The 21264-nt window shown below is 38.7% G+C and overlaps 1 protein-coding gene across 4 annotated transcripts in view; it reads right to left on the minus strand.

Annotated features, from left to right (window-relative positions):
• The window catches only part of DLG5 (discs large MAGUK scaffold protein 5), a 111759-nt gene that overhangs the window by 57484 nt on the left and 33011 nt on the right, over positions 1–21264 (minus strand). For all 4 annotated transcript variants that reach the window (XR_015793561.1, XM_007435682.4, XM_088129001.1 and 1 more), the window contains exons 2-4: positions 17291–17359; positions 7047–7215; positions 2728–2871 (exon numbers count right to left, since the gene is read on the minus strand). Coding sequence is in view for 3 of the 4 variants with exons in the window: in XM_007435682.4 (XP_007435744.2) it covers positions 2728–2871; positions 7047–7215; positions 17291–17359 (382 nt within the window). In the remaining variant the exon portion in view is untranslated. The remainder of the gene's footprint in view (positions 1–2727; positions 2872–7046; positions 7216–17290; positions 17360–21264) is intronic.

Raw genomic sequence — 21264 nt, forward strand, 5'->3', positions numbered from 1 at the left:
CCTCTGGCCTTACCACTAGCAGACCCTAGAATTGTTTTTTAAACAGTATTTATCATATTTTTATTTCAAGTTGTTTGCTTACAAGCCATGCTGGATGCTTCTACTGACAAAAAGGAATATGAATAATTTTAATAAATTGTTTAATTATTCTTCAGTCAGTAATAAACACATTGCTGGTTGGTTTTTCTCCTAAGTTCTTGACCCTTCAAAGAAGAAAAATCCCCCAGAGACAAGGAAATTTTAAAAAAGCACCCAGAACAGAGAGAAGACTCCCTGGTCTGAGCTTTTCTCATCCAAAGCAACTTTATAAATGCAGATAGCTGACTGGCTTCCCCTGAACTAGAAGAACTATAAATGCTTCCAGGTTAGAGCAAACCCCTGCTTGGCAAATCCCTATATCTATTGTATGTCTAACATCCTGTTTGGATCCAGACTTTTCATCCCATAGCTACTTCCAGACTAGAATGGCAGATTCAGATACCCAAAATATCCTTGAGGCATCCCAAACATCTAAACAGATACTCAAGGCTGGAATAGCTGGAAAAATTGTTGCTAGGATTATGAAATTCATTGAAGGGATAACTAAACTGCACTAGATGGATACCTTTTTGAATGTCAAGGATTAAGAAGACTAGCAATCTTGTTTGACAAAATTCACTCTAGCCCTTGGTTTATGAGAAAGTAGATTAAACAGTCAAAAGGACGACCAAGACTCATTGCATGTTTTAAAGATGTCTGAAATGCCATAGTGAGCTTTTTGGAATAGCTTTCATGGTACTTAAACTTCTATCCTTTGCACACTTTTATTTCAGTAATTGATTAAAAAGAAGGATGGTTTTTAATTATACAACAGAAGAGGAGAGGAGACTAAGACTGGGAAACAGTCTAAAACAGAAGTGAAAAAAAGTGGTCTGCTAGGACCCCTTTTACAGCTCTTTCAAATGTCCAGAGAGCGGATGAGGCTAATATTTTCAAATTCCCTTTTTTTGTGTCGCAGTTTAAGGGGGCTTAGAGCATACATTTCATCACCCTGCGACAGTGCCTGTAACATACTTGCACAATTGCACATGAGCTCACCAGGGCAAAATGGTTGGGGGTCCCTCTGTTAGGCTCCAGACATGTTGTAGGCCATTGATTATGTATTAATCTTGGCTGACAACTGTAGTATAAACAGACGTAGTGGCATACGAATTTTCACCTAATGCTGTTGAGCCAAGTAAACAGTATATAATTATTTTTAGAAAACCAGACTGCCTGTTGAGAGACATGATAAGGGACAAAAGCTGAAGGCCAGAGATACTGGATCAAGAAGCGGGCAGATAAAAATAAGGACTCTGGTAGCATCTTTTCAACAAACACATTTTATTAAAAGGTTTAACTGGGGTAAGGCAGGAGGGAAAAGGGAGGGGAAGACAGGTTGATCATCTTCCTAATTTAAATCCTACATCAGTCTAGCCACTCTGTAAATCTGCATTGGATGGAATGAGCTACAGTTCCTGAAATCTTATGCCTTATGATAAATCTGTTAGTTATAAAAGTTATTACCAGAAACCTTCACATAGATTTCACAACTCTCTTCCTATAAAGGGCAGATCAATGGGAAGAAAATCAAACCACTCAAATTTAGAAGAAATTGAATGTTAACCTGTTCTTAAACTCCAAGATGTGATCAAAATATGTATCATTGTAACTTCTGCTCATATTCTTGGAGTGAGTATGTTAACAGCAATATAGGAAGATGAGAAATAACAGATTAGAGCCGTCAAATTTTGCAGGTCCTGTACATGTAAACACCATCAAGTTCACAGCCTTCTTTCTAAAGGCTCAAAGGCAAATACAGGATTTGGAAGGATTTAGTAAACCCAAATACACTAAGGAGTTCACAGAAGTGCAAGCTATAAAAGAGAGGAACAGTGAAAGAAAGGGATGAGAGAATACTACTTCCTGAACTCCTGAAAAACTTATGAAGAGTTAAGATTGTGTGGCACTTCAGATTCACAGGCAAACAAGTTCTTTGCAGTTAGCAGGGGCACACCAATCTGCAGTTCCTCCAGTCAAACAATTATTTTCCAGGAATTGCACTGTCACTTATTACACCGCTTGTAATCAGGTTAAGGGCAAAATATAAGACCAGGTTTTGTTCTGAGCAAATGTGCCGAAAATTGAGAAGCATAAAATGCGGAAATTAATTAATTAATTTTGTAGAGCATTTGTTTGGATTTGTTCAATGAACCCAACAGAAGGGAATCCAACCAACTGCACATTCAAGCCTGAAAACAAAAGAAGGATGGTTTTGGTACTATCTAACTGTCCCATGGGGACGCTTTGACCCACACTCCAATCTGGACCAAGGAAAAAACGATTCAGAAAAAGGAAACAACCATGCCCTCCAAACAAACAATCAAAAGAAAAAACCACACCCTTTGCTTTAAGTCCGGGAAAGTCACCTTTGCAGACTACTCCATCCCATTACAAGCCAAATTTACATTCCATCAGAGTTTTTAGAAGCTGATTTTCTATCTGCAAAGATTAAAAAACTAATCCTTAATCTGCTACCAAATGCTCTGTATTTTCTCTCTCCACTGATGTTAAAATTAGGACATTCTAGAGACAAACAGGCTGAGGATAAGAAAGCTAGTATTGAAAGCCTCTGGATATTAAACTCTAAGAGAATCTATTCAATATGGAAAAACAAGAAAGAAGGTACTAATGTGTATGTTTACTTACTGATAGAAATCAGCTTCCTTAGCAGCTTCTTCACATCTTTTTAGTGTTTTGGTGTGCTGGTTCTGTAGGGACTGTAGATCTGACATTGCCTTCATACACTGTATCTTCAGTCTTTCATAATCATGGTTTGGTTTGGGGTTAGGCCTACCACAAAGAGAAGGTCATATGAGTAAGCTAAAGTTTCCTTTGAGTGTTTGTCCATGCAGTTTTGGCAACAGTATGCAAGGGATTTACCACTGCTCTCTTTTCAGCTTCCAGATCTAGCCTACAACCCTGGTAGGCTTCCATTCTGGTCTCACTATAAACTGTGCCTAGAGTGAGAAACATCATGACTCCAATCCATTTCATCCCATACAAAATTTACAGATCTGGACCATGTACAAATTGGCCTTAAATGTTACAGGGAGGAAGGTTTTTCTCCTGAGGGATCAGCAACAATGGGATGACTTTCAGAGGTGTTCAGAAAACTTGCCTATCTGTTGTCTAATTCAACATAGCACTGACACACTGATCCCCACTGACACACTGCTTGGAAAAGCTTAAATATTCACACGCCAGCACGTGGTAACATTTGCAAAGTGATTTGAAAACAAGCTTGTGCAAATAAAACCAACGGCATTCTAGCAACCTTGTTTTGCGGAAGTTATCCCAATCGACATGGAAAGCCACATAAAAATGTCTAATTCTAGTGCGTAAGGATTAGGCGGCAATGACTGAAAGATCAAGTGAAGATTTCAATCAGGAGCCTTGCGACTGCGGTGGGATGGGGTTTCTTGGCCAAGGTTCCCCAAGCCAACAAGATCCATGACCACTGCAGACCATGTCATGGTAATAAGAGACGGCAGGCTTGAGGGAGAAAAGACCTAGTCAACCAGTGAATACATCTGCACTCAGAAATGGAATTACAGTGGACTGGAGCACTGCCAAATCCTCTTTACACAGTATTTTTAGATCAAGATCCCAATGGCCATTTTTTCTACATTAAATATTTTATCTTAACTCATACTGGCAGACATGCCACAAGGCTCTAACTTTCTCCCCATAAACAAAGAATCTATTAAAAACATGATACAAGCCATATCCAATAACTATATGTTATATAACATCATAGAGATTAATTTGAAATTAAACAGGACTGTTTGGTTAGAAATCGACTCTGATAGGTGAGAGACAGTACTGTAACTGAGCATCCCTGGTTCAGATCTAGCTTCACAAAACCAGTAAGCCACATATAAACCAAGAATGACCTATATGTGGTCTTTCAGATATTGCAAAATCCCAACTCCCATCGATGCTAGTGAGCAGAGTTAATGATGGGAGTTGCAGACTAACAATATCTGGCTGGTTTGATCCTACAGAAAGGAGCACACTCTGGGTCCCATCTGCTAAGGAGCGTTGGCTGGTGGGGCCCAGGAAGAGACCCTTGTCTGTCATGGCACCCATGCTCTGGAATATCATCCCTCTGGAGATCAGATTGGCCCTGTCCCTGTGGGCCTTCTGTAAGACCCTGAAGGCTTGGATCTGTGCTTGACAGAGTCTGATTCTTAGTTCTGCTGAACATTTGATTGCTGCTTCTATCATTTTTCCTGGCTGCTACTGTATGTGTTTTATGTTTTTTTGTATGCTTTTTATCATTTTTAGTATTGTTACCCACCCAGAGTCATGTATTTGAGATGGGTGGCCATATAAATCCACTCAGTAAATAAATACATGGCTGTAACCAAAATAACAATAGCATACTTTGTTCCCTCCTTAGCCCTGCATGTAATTAGTACAACTATTGCATGATGCTACAAAATTCCATATTTCCTGCCCTAAAGCATGAGACACACAGAGAGCTTGACAGGTTGTGGCTGTTTTCAATAGCAGCAAATAAAAGGGGGGCCACAAGAAGAACCAGAGAGGAAAAAGGCAAGGTTAATATTGCAGAGTTATTATTTAGGAGATAACCTCTGACTTAGTTTGATTATAAATAATGGGGAAGTTATTCAAATGTGAGAGCAAATATGTAACATAACACATAGGGAAATTATTGCCTGCAACCATAGCTTTCAGATAAAAACATCTGAATAGATGGTGTGTATCTGCATCTCTTTTTATACTTAACTGACATGGCCAGCCTAATGGGACTTGTAGTCTAAACAATCTGAGGACTCAATTTTAAGAGCTACTAGTCTAAAGAATTAAAGCTAGCTTCATTGATAATTCAATCAGTATGATCCAGCACAGTCCTGTTATTTTTTTATTATCTTCTCCACCCTTCAGGGTTCCAGATGGATAACAACACTAACATAGATATGTACTTCTTTAAATTATTTATTTATTTATTGAATTTAGATGAGGAAGTGACTCTGGGTGGTATGCCTGCATTCTAAGGAATATATGTAACTCTTGAATAATATAGAAAGCTAAAAGGATGTAGTTTTAGGGAGAAAAATCCATGTCAAGTTGTCTACATCCCAGCCATCCAAAATGCATATAAGTGTGAAATGCTGAGTGATAAGTTGAACAAATTTGTATATTTTCTACTGTTCTGTCAACCTTTCAATTTTGTGTAATTTAGTTCTTTAGGGTGATCAAGAGAAACAAATGATTACAGGCACTGAAACCCCGGAACTGGGAACAGATGCCACTTTCCTCTCTGACGTTTCATAGTATGTGTGGTAATTTCATTTTTTTTTTTTTTTTAGCATTCATGGCTTAGTGAAATTACATTTGTAATTTCACTAAGGATTTTCCCCTACATTCTGTGATATGCAATAGTTGAATTATGATATGCTTGGCTTATATTTCAATTGTAGAGAGCAGGGTGTGCCAGTTGAGTGTTTTGGTCTTGTATTTATTTATACACCTCCCCATCCCCACGTTCCAAAAACTTTTACAAGTGCTTACAAATTCAGAGGACTGAAAATCTCAACTTTCCAGCCAATGGGAAGATGTGAGCGCTACTTTCTTGGTGAACTCTGAAATGGCCAAGCTAAGAGGCGAAATGAGGAATCCCAAGGTGATACTGTCAATCTGCAGTGAGTTGACTCAGACTTGGAAACAGAGTTATCAAGGGAAACTGTCTGAAACAGCTAGGAGACTTTTGGCACATTTTCATTGGCTTCATTTTCTCTCACTACTCTACCTACAGTGCTTTAAATAATACACTAAGCAAACATGTACAAACTTCATCTGAACTTTCTTCTAACCTTCTGTGTTCAGCTTTGTTACCAATGAAGTTATCTTTCTGAATCTTTTGCGCGTTTCCTGGATTGCATTATCCTTCATTCTGTATCCACTAACAAGATATCTAGGTGCAAAGGTGATTTACTCTCCAGAGTAAACCACTAATTTACCTTTCTAGAAGGTAAAAAGTGTATTCTGGATCAGATTAGGAATCTTGGAAAAGATACCCACATACCCTTCACAACAGAACTGCTTCACAATGTGGAGAAAACAGCAGTGCAATCGTGCCACGGAACATTCCAAGATTTGCACACGTGTGTCTGCAACTTTATGCTTTACAAAGAAAACGGAGATTACATGCCCAATATCATCTTCCTTCCTTCCTTGATATTATATATACCCTCCACTTCCAAGATGCACTGTGGTTTACAATAAATATAAAAACATATACAGTATGTTCAAACAACCTCACATAAACACACACAACCCCCAAACTAGATAAATGGAGCCACATCAAACCAAAAGCAGTAAGGCAGCCCAACATTGCTCATTAGCCATCAAATCCCTTGGAAAGGATGGTCTTTGCTGCTTCCATGGAGTGAGAATAGCCACCAAGAAGGCTCACCTCCGGGCTTCTTCCACACATCCACACGGTCACAACCTGTTCTGTTATATCAGTGTAACAGGGTAGTACTGCCAGAAAGCAGCAACCCGGTATCACTACATGCTCACAATTTCTTTAATTGGAACCTATATCCATTCTATGAGAACAAGGTAAGAATTAAGAAAGTCTGAAAACTATCTGAGCTTTGTGGTTGGTTGAGGATTTGAGTTAAGGTTTTCCCAGATCAAATACAACTTTTTACTGAGATATCTTCTACGTCATGGACCAGCTTGTTCCACTGTGCAGGCTGAGTTGATTCACAGGAAGGGAGGCGCTCTCTAGAAGCAATTCTTTCTTTACTCTATCAGTAGCACAGGACAAAAACAACTCCAAGGAGAGTCTCCCAAGTCCATTAATTTTTTTACAATTAAAAAAAAGGAAAAAAATGTTTTCGTTTTTGAAAGATTTCTAAGAACCCAAGCTTGAGTAGATTTTATATCAAGTACAGAAATAAATCTCTGCATTCTACTCTGAATTATTTTACCTGCAGTCATCAAACGTTGACCCAGGAGAGGACAGGGCAAGACGCTTTCGCAACTCGTCCCGCTCGCGGGTCACCTGGCGAAGCTGAAACAAAATGGTCTCCACTTTTTCATTCATTTGCCTCACATCCACAACTGCAGGTGGGGGTGATGATGCTTTACTTGTTGTACCTGTCAGCAAATAAAAACAGGAACAGAATTACATGGGTTAGAAGAAGCATTTTCAAGGCACTGGTTGTCACCTTAAAAGTCTTGTGTGCTATAGCTTCTGCCATCCCACCAGATTGGACAGTATGCTATGAGTCCCCTTGGTGAAGCAGTGTCACCCAATGAGTCTTAGAAAGCATACCTTCTCATCAGAGTCTGTCTTGTGGAACAGCCTCCCCTCTGAGATACAGACAGCCCCAATCTTGCTGAGCTTCCAGAAGAACATGAGGATCTGGCTTTTCCCACAGGCATTTAGGGGCAGGATGTTAACAGAGTTGTGGCATGGATATGGGTGTGTACAATTAGTTAGTAATGAGACGTTTTAGGGGCCTCCACTTAAGTTTTTTTTTTTTTAACTGCTTATAAATTTGGATTATATTTATCTCTATTCGCTGCCCAGAGTTCCTTTAGATGGCTATATAAGTTTGCTTTAATAAATAAATTCATAAAATAGATTGATCATCTAAGACAGTAAATAAGATACTGTCTTAAAAAAAATACTAAGACAGTAGAAAGACAGGGCTTTCTACAAGGAAGAGTTTGAATATGGAAATTATAAATCTCCCTAGAACTCTAAATTTTGTAACAGGACATCCTGAGAACTAGATTATGGAATAAAACAAGTTTCTAGTACTTTGGAGAAGAGTCTGAACAGCTCTGACAGCCATCAGCATCAAAGTATCAGAGGGGGACAGAACTTTTTCTGGGTAAAAGTCAGAACCTTCAGAGCTATGCCCTGAAGATAGTTTCCAATCATGGGTTAGCACACTTCTTCCTACAATTCTGTGTACATTCAAGTATATTTTATTAAGCTGCATATCCTAGTTAGCCACAGGCCATATATCTCTCAGGATATGAGAACAGAGGCATTCTAACGTATTTTGAAATTCATAGATGTTAAATGCAGTCAACAGAGCTATGCAGAATATCAGGGAAGCATTATGTGCTAGCATCTCTCCGAAAACTGGTGCTCCATGTGCCAATGTGCAGCATCCTTTGAAAGGCACAATCCAGTTGCTCAGCGTAGCATGTCCCAGTAATTTTAGTAGAAGCGCTTTTGTGCCTGCATCACATTCATTCAGAATTATGCACATTTCTGATTCTTCCATGATCACAATTCCCTGGAGTGCAACTTGCAACTATCACCAGCTGATGGATTTTTACTTTCACACAAACCTACAACTGTCATCATTTCAAGTTTTCTGACATATACTTCCATTCCTAATTCAACCGATACCATCATTCCCCTCCAAGTATTCTTCAGCAACTTAACTGTGATGCTAAAATTAAAATGGTTGATTATCTGACTACCCTGAAAATCTAACGTTAACTTCCTGACATGTTCCAGAAAATGTCAAAGGCTAACAACATTTCTGCAGTAAATGATGCAGAACAAATTCAGCACAGCAAGACAGGAAGACAGTAATCTGATAGTGGGAGTAGAACTCTCAGATACTCTATAGCTTTTAGAGATTATCTTTTAGGTATTTATTCTGCTGATCTGATCCTGCTTAGGCCACTCCATTATGATGAATCAGAATCAGGCACTGAATTTGCAGTTTGTTTTTCTGGAGAAACAATGACACAGTCTCAGAGAAATGCAAAAGGTGTTTTTTCTTAAAAAAAAAAAAAAAAAAAAGCAAAAATTCTCATGACAATTCCACACATTCTTTATAGTATAGTTTGTGGAAACTTAAGAGAAATACCTCGTTTTTTTTTTTTCTAGTGAAGGCAGAGATTTCTTGACTGGCAGATGGGGAGAAGGATCTTTGAAGAGCGGCTATGGGAAGTACTGTTACGATGACAGTTTTTCTATAAGCTTTTAAAGCTCCTTGGAGTTCACTTTTAAATAAACAATGAAGTTCCTTTTCTCAGAACACTGTCATCTTACTGGGATAAAAAGACCGCTGCAATGTGATTTAAACCACACGGTCAGAAGTGCAAAACAATGCAAACCACTCATCATAAGCTTAGGATGAACCAATGTTTTTATTTGCTGAATAATGATTTCATTTACTGAAGCATATATCTATTATAGACACAACAGCTTTCCAACAAGCTAGACTGGAACAAATAAACAGGCTAGCAAGGGTACAGAAACTTTTCATTTATTGTAGAAAAGCTAAAAAGTCAGTATCCAGTGACTGCTAATATTAAGTGCAATTTCTATTTATACTGTAATCAGCGTCCAGATTCTTGGACCTGTCGCTCTCTCCCACTCCATGTAAAGGGACAGAAGTGATTTTCTTTTGTGGGGGAGGAACAGTGTTCATCCATTCCCCGTTTTGATAATTATCTGGCATCAGGCTGTTTACTTCTGACTGTGTGAGAACAGCTCCCACAGGACTATAGGACAAATCCGTTTCCTGACTTTGCCCCAGACACACAAAGTTTTCCAAGACTCCCTAGAATTAAAACCAGATTCTGAAAATAAAATACAAGTGGGCATATACTTAATCATGTAATACTAAGCTTTACACGCTATTTAGAGTACTTGAGCAGCATAAAGCTTGCTAGAAACTCTATAATTAATGAAGTACTCTGTAATAAATGAAACATAAGCACTCTTGTTAGCAGGAAACATGTGGCCAAGCCAATTCCTTTGGACTCATGATTTCTGACATTGGAATTACTGTCTTAGAGTTGGCAGCCAAAACAGAAGAATCATGTTATCATCAGAATTCTGGCCCAAATGAAAATAAAGGAACAAACACTAAAGTTAATATTACATTTTAAAATCTTCAGATAGGAACAGTACTCAGTATTAAAAACAGCTGTCTGTAATAAATTAAAGTCAGACATGATCAAAATTCTAGAGGAAGAATTAGAAAAGTTAAAAAAAAAAGCTTATAATTGTATTTGTGAACAATTGATCTATGAAAAGTTTGCAGCAGTGAAAAAGGGTACAGAGGTTTGAAAGACAGGTTTCAGACAGTGGTCTAGACATACAAGACATGATCTGTTTTTTAAAAAACGTACAAAAATTTATTTGACAAAATCTTGGTCAGAGACTGTCACTCATGGCAAGTGTATACAGGAAGTCCTCACTTAACAACCATTCACTTAGTGACCATTCAGAGTTACAACAGTGCTGAACAAAGGAACTTACAACTGGTTCTCACACTTACAACCATTGCAGCACCCCTGAGGTCATGTGATCATGATCCAGGCGCTTGGCAATCAGCTCTCTACAGCATCCCAGGGTCACGTATTGCCATTTACGACCTTCCCAGCCAGCTTCTGGCAAGCAAAATCAATGGGGAACTGTGTGATTTGCTTAACAACCACATGATTTGCTTAATGGCTATGGTGATTCACTTAATGACCACTGTAAAAAAAAGTCATAAAATCGGGCACAACTTGCTTAACAATTGCCCCACTTAACAACAAATTTTCTGGTCCCTATTGTGATTGTTAAGCAAAGACTAGCTGTAATTTTAAAATTAGGGCTGCATTGTGCTTTGAACTCTGGCATAGCCCTGGGTACATACTACACCCAGGTCCCTTCTTAAAGTAGCTGTGTCTTTTCTTGCAGTAGCAGTGCAATACCAGGAAAATATGTATTTGAGCTAATGAGGAGCAATGCCTTCTCCAAAGCACCTTGTCTCACCTTACTGGTGCCTCTTTATCTCATGCCCACTCTGAAGGACCTTTTCAGCTTTAAATCCAAAATGTCTAGCACCTTGTAATCAGCTCTGCTGCCACAAACTAAGACCATCGAAACCTTGAAATTCAAGCCAACGGGTGAGCTAACCCAACACCTAGATTTTCAAGGGAAGCCTCACTCCATTTATCACCATTTGAGTTACTATTTCCTGATATGTTTAATTGGCAAGATACATTTCTACCTTGTCTGGATTTTCATTTTTTCTCTCCTTGTCTATAAGCAACCTCAGATTCTGATTCAGAATTTCAACAATTTTCTTGGATTTCAACCCACAAGTTTGGGATTCAGTTATGCTATACAACTGTTTAAGGCCAGCTGAGCATATATTGGCAGACCTAGCACCAAACCTTGCTGTTCATTCACAGCTCTGCCAGAAACGGTAGATTGCCTTCTGGTGCTACTGGTTTATTTTTAATTAAACTTCCAGCGAGACATAATACATGGAGCTCCAAGAAATAGTTCACAATTCCAAAAAAGAAGTCTTTGTGCAATTTAAAATTAAAATAATACAAAATATAATTATGATTGTACTCCATGTTTTATGTTTATTACTTTTATTATAATTACAATAATATTAAAAGTGGCTAATGATACTGTGAAAATAAAAAGAGAAAAAATTCAATCCCTATTATATATTTATACTTCAACGTATTTCAGTTCCCCCTTGGAGACATACAATCCAATCACTTCCCCATCCCTAATCACCAAAGGCACTCAATGCTGAGTCTATTGCTACTGGCAGACCCTGAGTGGGAAAAAAGAGGGTGGGCTCTGAACAATGGGAGAAAAATGGATAAGCCATATAAGCCCCCCTAACAAAACATACTGCTTCTCAAGCATTAAATGCTTTATTGTCCAATTTTGGAAGCAAATAACCTCCATCACAGTTTAGTGGCACCTCAAGGAGGAGGTCACTAGATCTTCTAAAAGGGGGCTATGTTTCTTCCTTTGCTTTTGAGCAGGGGGGAGGTTTAACCAGTAAAGGTAGTTCCCAGCTTAAGAACGAGTTCCGTTCCCAAGATCTGTCCTTAAGTCGAATTTGTATGTAAGATGGAACAGTATTATTGTATAATACTATATAAGTAATATTGCATAATAAATTCAAACTATTGTGTATTTAACTCAAATTTTGCTACAATAGTCTCTGTTCTTAACTATGGGTCTTCTGTAACCCAGGTGTTCTTAATTTGGGGACCCCCTGTATTTCCAAGAGCAAACAATTCATTGTAGAACATGTCAACCCTTTTCTAGATTAAATCTTGTGATATTACTAATATTATCATAAAGATGGTGATGCCAGAAAATATCCAGTAGATTCTTAAAGCTGCTAAACCAAGCGGTTTCTTCTGGTTGTAGCTTTGCTGGAGTATATGGTACTTTTTGCACTCAGTTTCAATGGAATACTTCATTACAGTTATCAAATTCCCAGGATTTCTTGGCACTCCATACAGGGAAAAAAAGCAAAGGCTTCTGTAGAGTCTCAACTGCAACAGCAACCATTTCCCTTGACCCCCACATGCTCCAAAGATGAAAAAGCAGAAACATGTCAAACCCTACTTGCAGACACATTTCTCTTCTCCAATATATTTTAGCCATAGTGAAAGGTTTAAAATGTAGTACATGATTAACTTATATGCAAGGTGGGATTCTGGACTTGTGCAAAAAGCGTGGCTTGATTATTTCCAAAGAGGCCTGGTGTGGAAGTGATTCCTAAAAGTGCCACATTCAAACGGCTGTTTCCCTACCTTGGGAAGCTTAGGGACAGCATAGCGATCCTGCCCTTTCTTTTCTATTCTGCCAGCCCAGTAGCCTTTGCATGTCATCTAAGACAGGAAACAGATCAGGAACACAGAAGCCACTGCTCTTCAGAAGGGAACTGCTTCTTAAAATGCTGCCACTCAGTTCCGAGCGATGTTATATTCCATCTGTAGTCTCCATCTTGTCTTTGAGTGCATGCAACGGTACATGGGAAAGACCTCGGGAGACGGGATGAAGAGACGCAGCCAAGGGAATGGTCAGATAAGAGGCAGCTGAGCCTGTAGCAGGAATGTGGGTGGGGCAAGTGGCTCAGAAGGGACCCTCCCTAGTTTCTCGGGCTGTAAAGGGGATGGGGGGAGAGATGGACTTTCAGACTTGCAAGATTCTGTTAATATAACTTCACAATAAGTAGAATTAGCTCATCTGGCTGTGTTTCCTGTCTGGTTTACCTTGCAAGGCTGAGAGCAACAGAGACCATGGTGCAATAACTGGGCTAATGTCTGAATGATTTTTCCTGCCTCATGTCCTGTCTTTCTACCCCTTTTCCTGAAGACACTGTCCAGAAATCCTAACTGTTGCACCCTCTTCTTCTGTGGCATTTTATCTAGTCCTAATAATGTCACTGCTCAATGATGGGTTTAGCTAATATGGCATAATATTTCCCATATATCTCCAGTAAGAGCTTCACAACTATGAAAGAGGGATATTAAAAGCCATCCTTACTAGCAGCCCTTCTTGTATTTTATTTCACCCATCAAACCAACACACTTTCACAAACACAATTTGTAGCAGCTTCTTTTCCACTCTCAGAGAAAATGACCTATTATTAGGCAACTCTGAATGTCTACACCACCCTTTCTCGACCTTTTCACTCTGGAGGAATCCATGAAATAATTTTCGGGTCTCAGGGAACCGTTGAATAAAAATTACTGTATCTATAGCTCATGGTACATTAGTGTGACCAGTAAGCAGTGCTGGGACCCATAAAAATTCCCACCACTGGGAATTCCAGCACTACATGGTGCACAAGTTCAAAAAATGATTTATTTTTCAATCATATTTGTTTGTGCAACCCCAATTGAGAAAGGCTCGTCTACGTTAAAGCAATGAGCAAAATTCCTGTTACAGGATTCCAACAGTGTTCAAATTCATGAAGATTACTGTGAATGCTGTATTAAATTATTGATCTAAATGCTGGATCACAGCCTTGTGAACTCAAGTACTATATCACTAGTGCTCTTTTTCTCAGAGACACAGTTTCCTTTAACAGCACTCTTGAGCAGAATTTGCTCTTTCAAACAAAAGCATTACCATAGTTCCTGCAATGTAATTTATGACTGAATGCAAAGGCCAGGTTGCTTCATTCAGTATGACCTATATGGACATTTTAAGACCTGTACCTGTGCATTTCTGACAGATTTCAAGCAAATGATTGCAGAGGTCTTTTGATAATCACAACCTATAAATTGGTCAATTTTTCTGAAGACATGTCACCTAACTCAAGAACAGGAGATTTCTGAATATCTGATGAACACCAAGTGACTTTTATCTAGAGAATAATAATAAACATTTATCTGCAACTAATACAGTACATCCTTCTTACTTCTCTGTAACAAACTAACTACAATGCTTTTATTAACATCAAAACAGCTGAAATATTTTGCTGTAAAAAAATTAACATGTCCATTTTGATAATAACACAACCACACATATATACATACAGTCGTGTGAAAAAGAAAGTACACCCTCTTTGAGTTCAATGTTTTTACATATCAGGACATAATAAAAATCATCTGGTCCTTAGCAGTTCTCAAAAGTAGATAAATACAACCTCAGATGAACAACAACGCATGACATATTACATATACCACGCCATCATTTATTTTACAAAAAGAAAGCCAAAATGAAGAAGCCATGTGTGAAAAACTAAGTACACCTTATGATTCAGTAGCTTGTAGAACCACCTTTAGCAGCAAGAACTTGAAGTAATCATTTTCTGTATGACTTTATCAGTCTCTCACATCGTTGTAGAGGAATTTTGGCCCACTCTTCTTTACAACGTTGCTTCAGTTCATTGAGGTTTGCGGGCATTTGTTTATGCACAGCTCTCTTGAGGTCCCACCACAGCATTTCAATCGGGTTGAGGTCTGGACTTTGACTGGGCCATTGCAACACCTTGATTTTTTCTTTTTCAGCCATTCTGTTGTAGATTTGCTGGTGTGCTTGAGATTGTTGTCCTGTTGCATGACCCAATGTCAGCCAAGCTTTAGCTGTCGGACAGATGGCCTCACATTTAACTCTAGAATACTTTGGTATACAGAGGAGTTCATGGTCGACTCAATGACTGCAAGGTGCCCAGGTCCTGTGGCTGCAAAACAAGCCCAAATCATCACCCCTCCACCACCATGCTTGATGGTTGGTATGAGACATTTGCGCTGATATGCTGTGTTTGGTTTGGTTGGTCCAAACGTGGTGCTGTGCATTATGGCCAAACATCTCCACTTTGGTCTTGTCTGTCCAAAGGACAGTGTTCCAGAAGTCTTGTGATTTGTTCAGATGCAATTTTGCAAACATAAGCCATGCTGCCATGTTCTTTTCAGAGAGAAGAGGCTTTCTCCTGGCAACCCTTCCAAACAAACCATACCTGTTCAGTCTTTTTCTAATTGTACTGTCATGAACTTTAACACTTAACATGCTAACTGAGGCCTGTAGAGTCTAAGATGTAACTCTTGGATTTTTTGCAATTCCTCTGAGCATTGCACGGTCTGACTTTGGGGTGAATTTGCTGGGATGTCCACTCCTGGGAAGACTGGCAACTGTCTTGAATGTTTTCCACTTGTGAATAATCTTCCTCACTGTAGAATGATGGACTTTAAATTGTTTGGAAATGGTCTTATAACCCTTCCCAGATTGATGGGCAGCAACAATTGCTTCTCTAAGATCATTGCTGATGTCTTTACTCTTTGGCATTGTGCTAACCCACACCTCAATGCTCAAGACCAGCCAACTCCTAAAACTTCGGCTTTTATAGAGGTAGTCACACTTGCTGATATCAATTGATCAAGGGCATTTGATTAGCAGCACTTGGCTGCTACTTAGCCTCTTCATACCCATGGAAGCAGTAAGGGTGTACTTAGTTTTTCACACATGACTTCTCCATTTCGGCTTTCTTTTTGTAAAATAAATGATGACATGGTGTAATATGTCATGTGTTGTTGTTCATCTGAGGTTGTATTTACCTACTTTTGAGAACTGCTAAGGACCAGATGATTTTTATTATGTCCTGATAAGTAAAACCACAGAACTCAAGGAGGGTGTACTTTCTTTTTCACAGGACTGTACACAAAGATATATGTGTGCACGCGCACACACATATGTGTTATAAAACAATTTTTGGCATTAACATTTCCAGTAGAGACCATTTTAAAAGAAAACAAATAAATATATAGCATATATAGTGGTTCAGAAAGGATTGTATGTCTGTGTGTGTGTGTGTGTGTGTGTGTGTGAGAGAGAGAGAGAGAGAGAGGTGGGGGGAGAGGGAGAGAGAGGGAGAGAAGAACCACTGCATGGCACTCAAATTATGAAAAAAAGATTTGTCATACACAGGTGCCTGTCTATTTATTTTGGAAACAAAATTTCAGCAAAAATTTCAACCAGCTTCTCAACAGGGTTGTATATGCTTAACCAAGTATGTTGTTACCTCATCAGTACAGAGGACTAAAGGTGAATTCTGTTGGAATTAGACTTTGTTAAGCATTTCATCAGTACAATTAGTTTTTGATTAAGATGTGGAAAGCATTTTGAATTTTAATTGTAAGACAAGAAATGCCTTTTATGTAGAAAGCATGTCAGTGTTAAAAAAAACACATATAAATAAGCAGAGCTCCAATTTGTGCAATTAATCATCTGTACAATTTTGAGGATCACAGTCATAGACGCTGGCCCTATTTATCAATATGAGTAGTTTTATGCTTCAAAATCCTTATTTATGGACAAATCCAAATGCAGGTATTAGCCAGTCTGAAAGCAAGTTGGCTTACCAATGATGTCCTATTTAATAAATGATCCCATCCACCTTTGTATCTGCATCTGAGCAATCTCTGTCCAGCCCATCCCAGCCCAACCACTTCAGAGGAATGAAAGTTCTCTCTTTGTTCCAGAAAGGAGGGTACAGAGAAGGAAACTGAGGTTGGGACAGGCTCTCACACAGATTTCATCTTCTAGCACACACCTCCTCTTCTTCAAGCTGATGCTGCTCATATATTAATCTCTGAGATGTGGCAGCTACTCTCGAGGAAAACTCTCTTTGAGTTTGATGTAATAGGAAAGACCAAAAGTGAGAGGAATGGGAGTGACATTATCTTTTCATTCCATTTCCAAAACTTCTTGCAGGTTTCCACTCCTTAATCCTATTTTTCCTCAATCTTTAACCTGTGTTTTGGAAACTCAACCTTTCCAGAAACAGCCATTCAGAGACATCTTTTCTCAAACATACAATTGATTCAGAGTTTTCAAAGAGCTACCACAATTCTAAGAAAATACATATATTCAAGACTGACATTCAGTTCAGAACAAAGAACCAAACCACAGCAGATGCACCTCACTACTTACCAGTACTGCTGAGAGAACTACTGCTTTCGGAATCCGATGGCATTATAGAAAGAACACTATACGTTGATCCTGAAAAAAGGAGATTAAAGGCGATTAAATCCAGTCTGCAGCACCTTCTCTTTTATCTGCTTCCTGTATCTTCTCAGTGTTGTCAACAGCCATTTACCCTATAATTTGTAGTAGAATCCCCATGGCAAGCAACTTGCTCCTCCAGGCAGCCAAGCAGGGAAGCTTATCAAGAGCACGATTAAGATTCACACGTGTTCCTTCAGCACATGAAGGATTTGAATGACTGCCCCCAAGTTTATCCATACAGTACCTAACTCTGCCTGTATTACCATCCATATCATTTTTACAGTAGACTTGTGAAAAAGAAAATAAATGTCATAAATCTATGTCCCCTTTTGTGTCTACCTTAGATTGTACCCATTTAGTTAGATGCCATCAAGTTGGGCTTGACCGCTGGTGACTCCATGGGCAAATGCTCATCCTCTCATCCAGTCCCTGGCAACACCTGGCAGCACGTCCAAGGACAGTCTTCTAACTGCTTTATTTGCCTACATCTGCCTTATCCATTGCCTTTCCTCGCCTCTATTTCCCTCAACCTTGCCAAGCAGAATAATTTTTTTTCAAGTCCATACACAAAGAGACAGTATACATAGCTTAACCGAGTTTCATACAGAGGAAAACTCAACCAAACATAGTTTTTTTCCAATCTCTTTCTCCAAAACATAGAATTATATGGGTGTGATAGCAATCCCCAAGCCTCTGATAGTATTTCTTTCACCCATTTTCACATCTCTAATCCACTGGCTGGTTAACAGTTTAGCTCTGCTCCCTGAAAGGATAGAAAGAAGAAGGCTTTCAACTGATGTCTTTGCAAAATACCAAAGTCTTAACAAACAGGTCTCCTTTCTCCTTGACAATGTCTAGTTACAGCTACAGGGCAACTTAGAACACAAGCAGCTGGTGGCACACAAAGGGGGAAAAAAATAACATACGGAGATTAACAGGTGCCAGAGAAATTAAGATTCAGAAACTTAGGGAGGAGATTAACATATTCATCTAAAAACAATTAAATGAAAGAGTGTTGTTCTGTCATGAACCTCAAACAGTTGCATAGCTTTAAAAAAAAAAAAAATCAAAAGCACTGATTGTTGTCATTATTTGAACAAAAATTGGTCCAGTACAAGTCTATTTGAATGTCAATATATACTTTATTTAGCTATGACTAAACATATGCCATCCACTGTTACAACAGCCAAGAACTGCATTCTGTTGCACTGAAAGACCTCAGAACTTCAGGAAATGAGGATAACTGAATCATAATTATACCCCACCATAAAGAAATGGCTCATGTTAGAGACCCTGAACCTTGGAGAACACTGAACATTTTCCCTCCTGGTAGTTCCACTAACAAGCTACTCAAATTTACAAGGCTTCCTCCCTGCCAATTCCAATGACAATGAACCTAATTCCTAGGCGAATAGTCAACTAGAAGCTGCCATCAAACTTTTTTGGTAAATAACAATCCCATTCTGATCTACTCCCCATGTGCAACTTACGACATTCCCCATTAAGAATTTCCACTAAATCTGTATTTCACAAGACTTGAATGGAATTGTATCAAGACCAGCCGCCTAAGAAACATATTTTTCAAATCTTTTATGAAGGGATCATTTTTCATTGAGTTTGCATCTCAAAACTTTTAGATGGCATTAACATACTCCTAAAGAATTATGGGAATGAGTCTATCTGGTTTCTAAAAACAATACCCAAGGAACTTCTAGAAATGTCCATTTTTTTCCAACTCTTGGTAAAGTACAAATATAACTAAAAGTGGCCAGTCAGTTTGATATCTGTCCTGCTAATGAGGCACCAGGCTAGAAACCAGGAGACCGTGAGTTCTAGTCCTGCCTTAGGCACAGAGCCAGCTGGGTGACCTTGAGCCAATCACTCTCTCTCAGCCCTAGGAAGGAGGCAAGGGTAAACCTCTTCTGAAAATGCTGCCAAGAAAACTGCAGACTAGTCCAGACAGATGCCAGGAGTCAACACTGACTCGAAGGGACAAACAAATGAACAAACAAACAAAAAGCTGATACTAACTTACTGTTTTGTACCTTCACTTTCAAAGTAGATCATTTTAAAAAGTAGTAACTCATTCAACTTTTTTTTAAAAAATTCAAGCAAGAGTTATTCAAATTTAGTCCAGCATTTAACTGATTACATCAGATACGTTGGCATCAGATATAAGCCACTGGTGGACCTCTTGAGGAAGAAATGCCGGACTGAAGACAGCTCCACAAAAAGCAGAGTTGACCACCACAGTAAAGAATGAAGAGCCAGCGAGTAGACCGGCTCTTCGAACCTCTCCAGACAAAGAGAGGACGGGAGATTGCCCACAAGTGCTCCAGACAGTTGCTCCTTGTGAGGAGACTGCAAGACAGCCGTCTCCAGCAGGATTAAAGCTCTGGGAGGCAAGGGAATAGCCATCTTGCTCAAACTGTGGTTGGCGCCTTTGAAAGGACACTAAGTTCGCACACTTCCTTTTCTAATTGCATTTGGAAATTTGTTATTAACTACTTTTCAGCTATTGGAAACCTTTGGATTGACAAGTCTGAAAACAACAGGTGAGTCTGTCTTCAATCCTTAATGAAAGAAAATTTTTAACTACGAGCTTAAGAACTTAAAAAAAAAATTGAAATAAACAGCAAAAAGCTAATTAAGACTTTAATTTTAGAAAGTTATAAACAGATTAAGGGTCTAGATAAATTTGAAATAAGATTTTGGAATTAATTATAAAGAATCCTTCCTGTGGGAAAGTCGACTTGTTTTTAATTTTTTCTAAGACATAGAAGAGGGAAACAATTTTAAAAATTGGACACTAGAGAGAACTAAAGATTTTAATTAAAAGAGAAGAATACATAAACATGATTAACAGCCACAGAATGATGCAAAATATTATAACATTGGAAATACTGAAGGATACTTTTGAAAAATGGAATCAGAACTTAATAACAACAATGTCAATAGTGATGCTTGCTTTTATAGACAGACTGTGTCCAAAAGAGATTTTGGAAGAAATGGCAGAAGAGGAACTAGTTTTATTGACAAGACAGAGTTGACAATGAAAGTGGATCTACAAATGACAAGCTACAAGAATATGGGAAAAGATGTTTCATTCGACATAAAAAAGAAATCAGTTGATGCTTTAAAAATCAAAAGGGGAATTACAAATAATAAACCAAGACAGTGACCTGGATAATTCTTTTATATTGAATTTACAAAAGAGGTTTCTTAAAGCTTGAATGAATCTTATGAGAAGGGATAAAAAAGAAGTCTACGACATTACTTGAATGGACTAAAGATTAAGATTGTTAGAAGTAAAAGGAAGGAATATAAAGTTGGTTTATTTGATCAAGGTTAAAATAGATATAGTGTTATTTCTAGCAACCCTTAATTGACTTTTGCTGACACCAGGACTGAAATGATGATGCTCTATGGACTTGTTTATAAATAAGAGATGGGATAAAGGAAGAAGAGTTCATCTGCTATATTTTAAGAGGAGTGATAAGTTACTAAAAATTGTTTATACAGTGGTACCTCGGGATATAAACTTAATCCGTTCCGTGACTCTGGTTGCAACTCGAGTTGGTCTCAAGTCGAGGTAAAGTTTCCCATAAGGTTCAATGTAAATCTAGTTAATCCGTTCCGCCCTCCGAATTTGGTCGCAACCTGAGGCAAATTTCCTCATAGGGTTCAATGTAAATCTGGTTAATCCGTTCCACCCTCCTCCCGAATTTGGTCGCAACCCGAGGCAATTTTCTCTTCAGAGCCTTACTCCCGCCAAGCCTGCTCTGCATTTTCTTTGGAGCCATGCTAACACGCACACCAAAAACCTTCGCAAAACACCACAAAACACACAAGCCTCACCGAACGTCTCCTTGCTACCGTGACCTCGCCCACAGGAAGCC

Source organism: Python bivittatus, unplaced genomic scaffold, assembly GCF_059951505.1.
Source record: "Python bivittatus isolate LINGU-HERP-01145 unplaced genomic scaffold, Pbiv_v1 ctg000050_np1212, whole genome shotgun sequence".
Classification (NCBI taxonomy): domain Eukaryota; kingdom Metazoa; phylum Chordata; class Lepidosauria; order Squamata; family Pythonidae; genus Python; species Python bivittatus.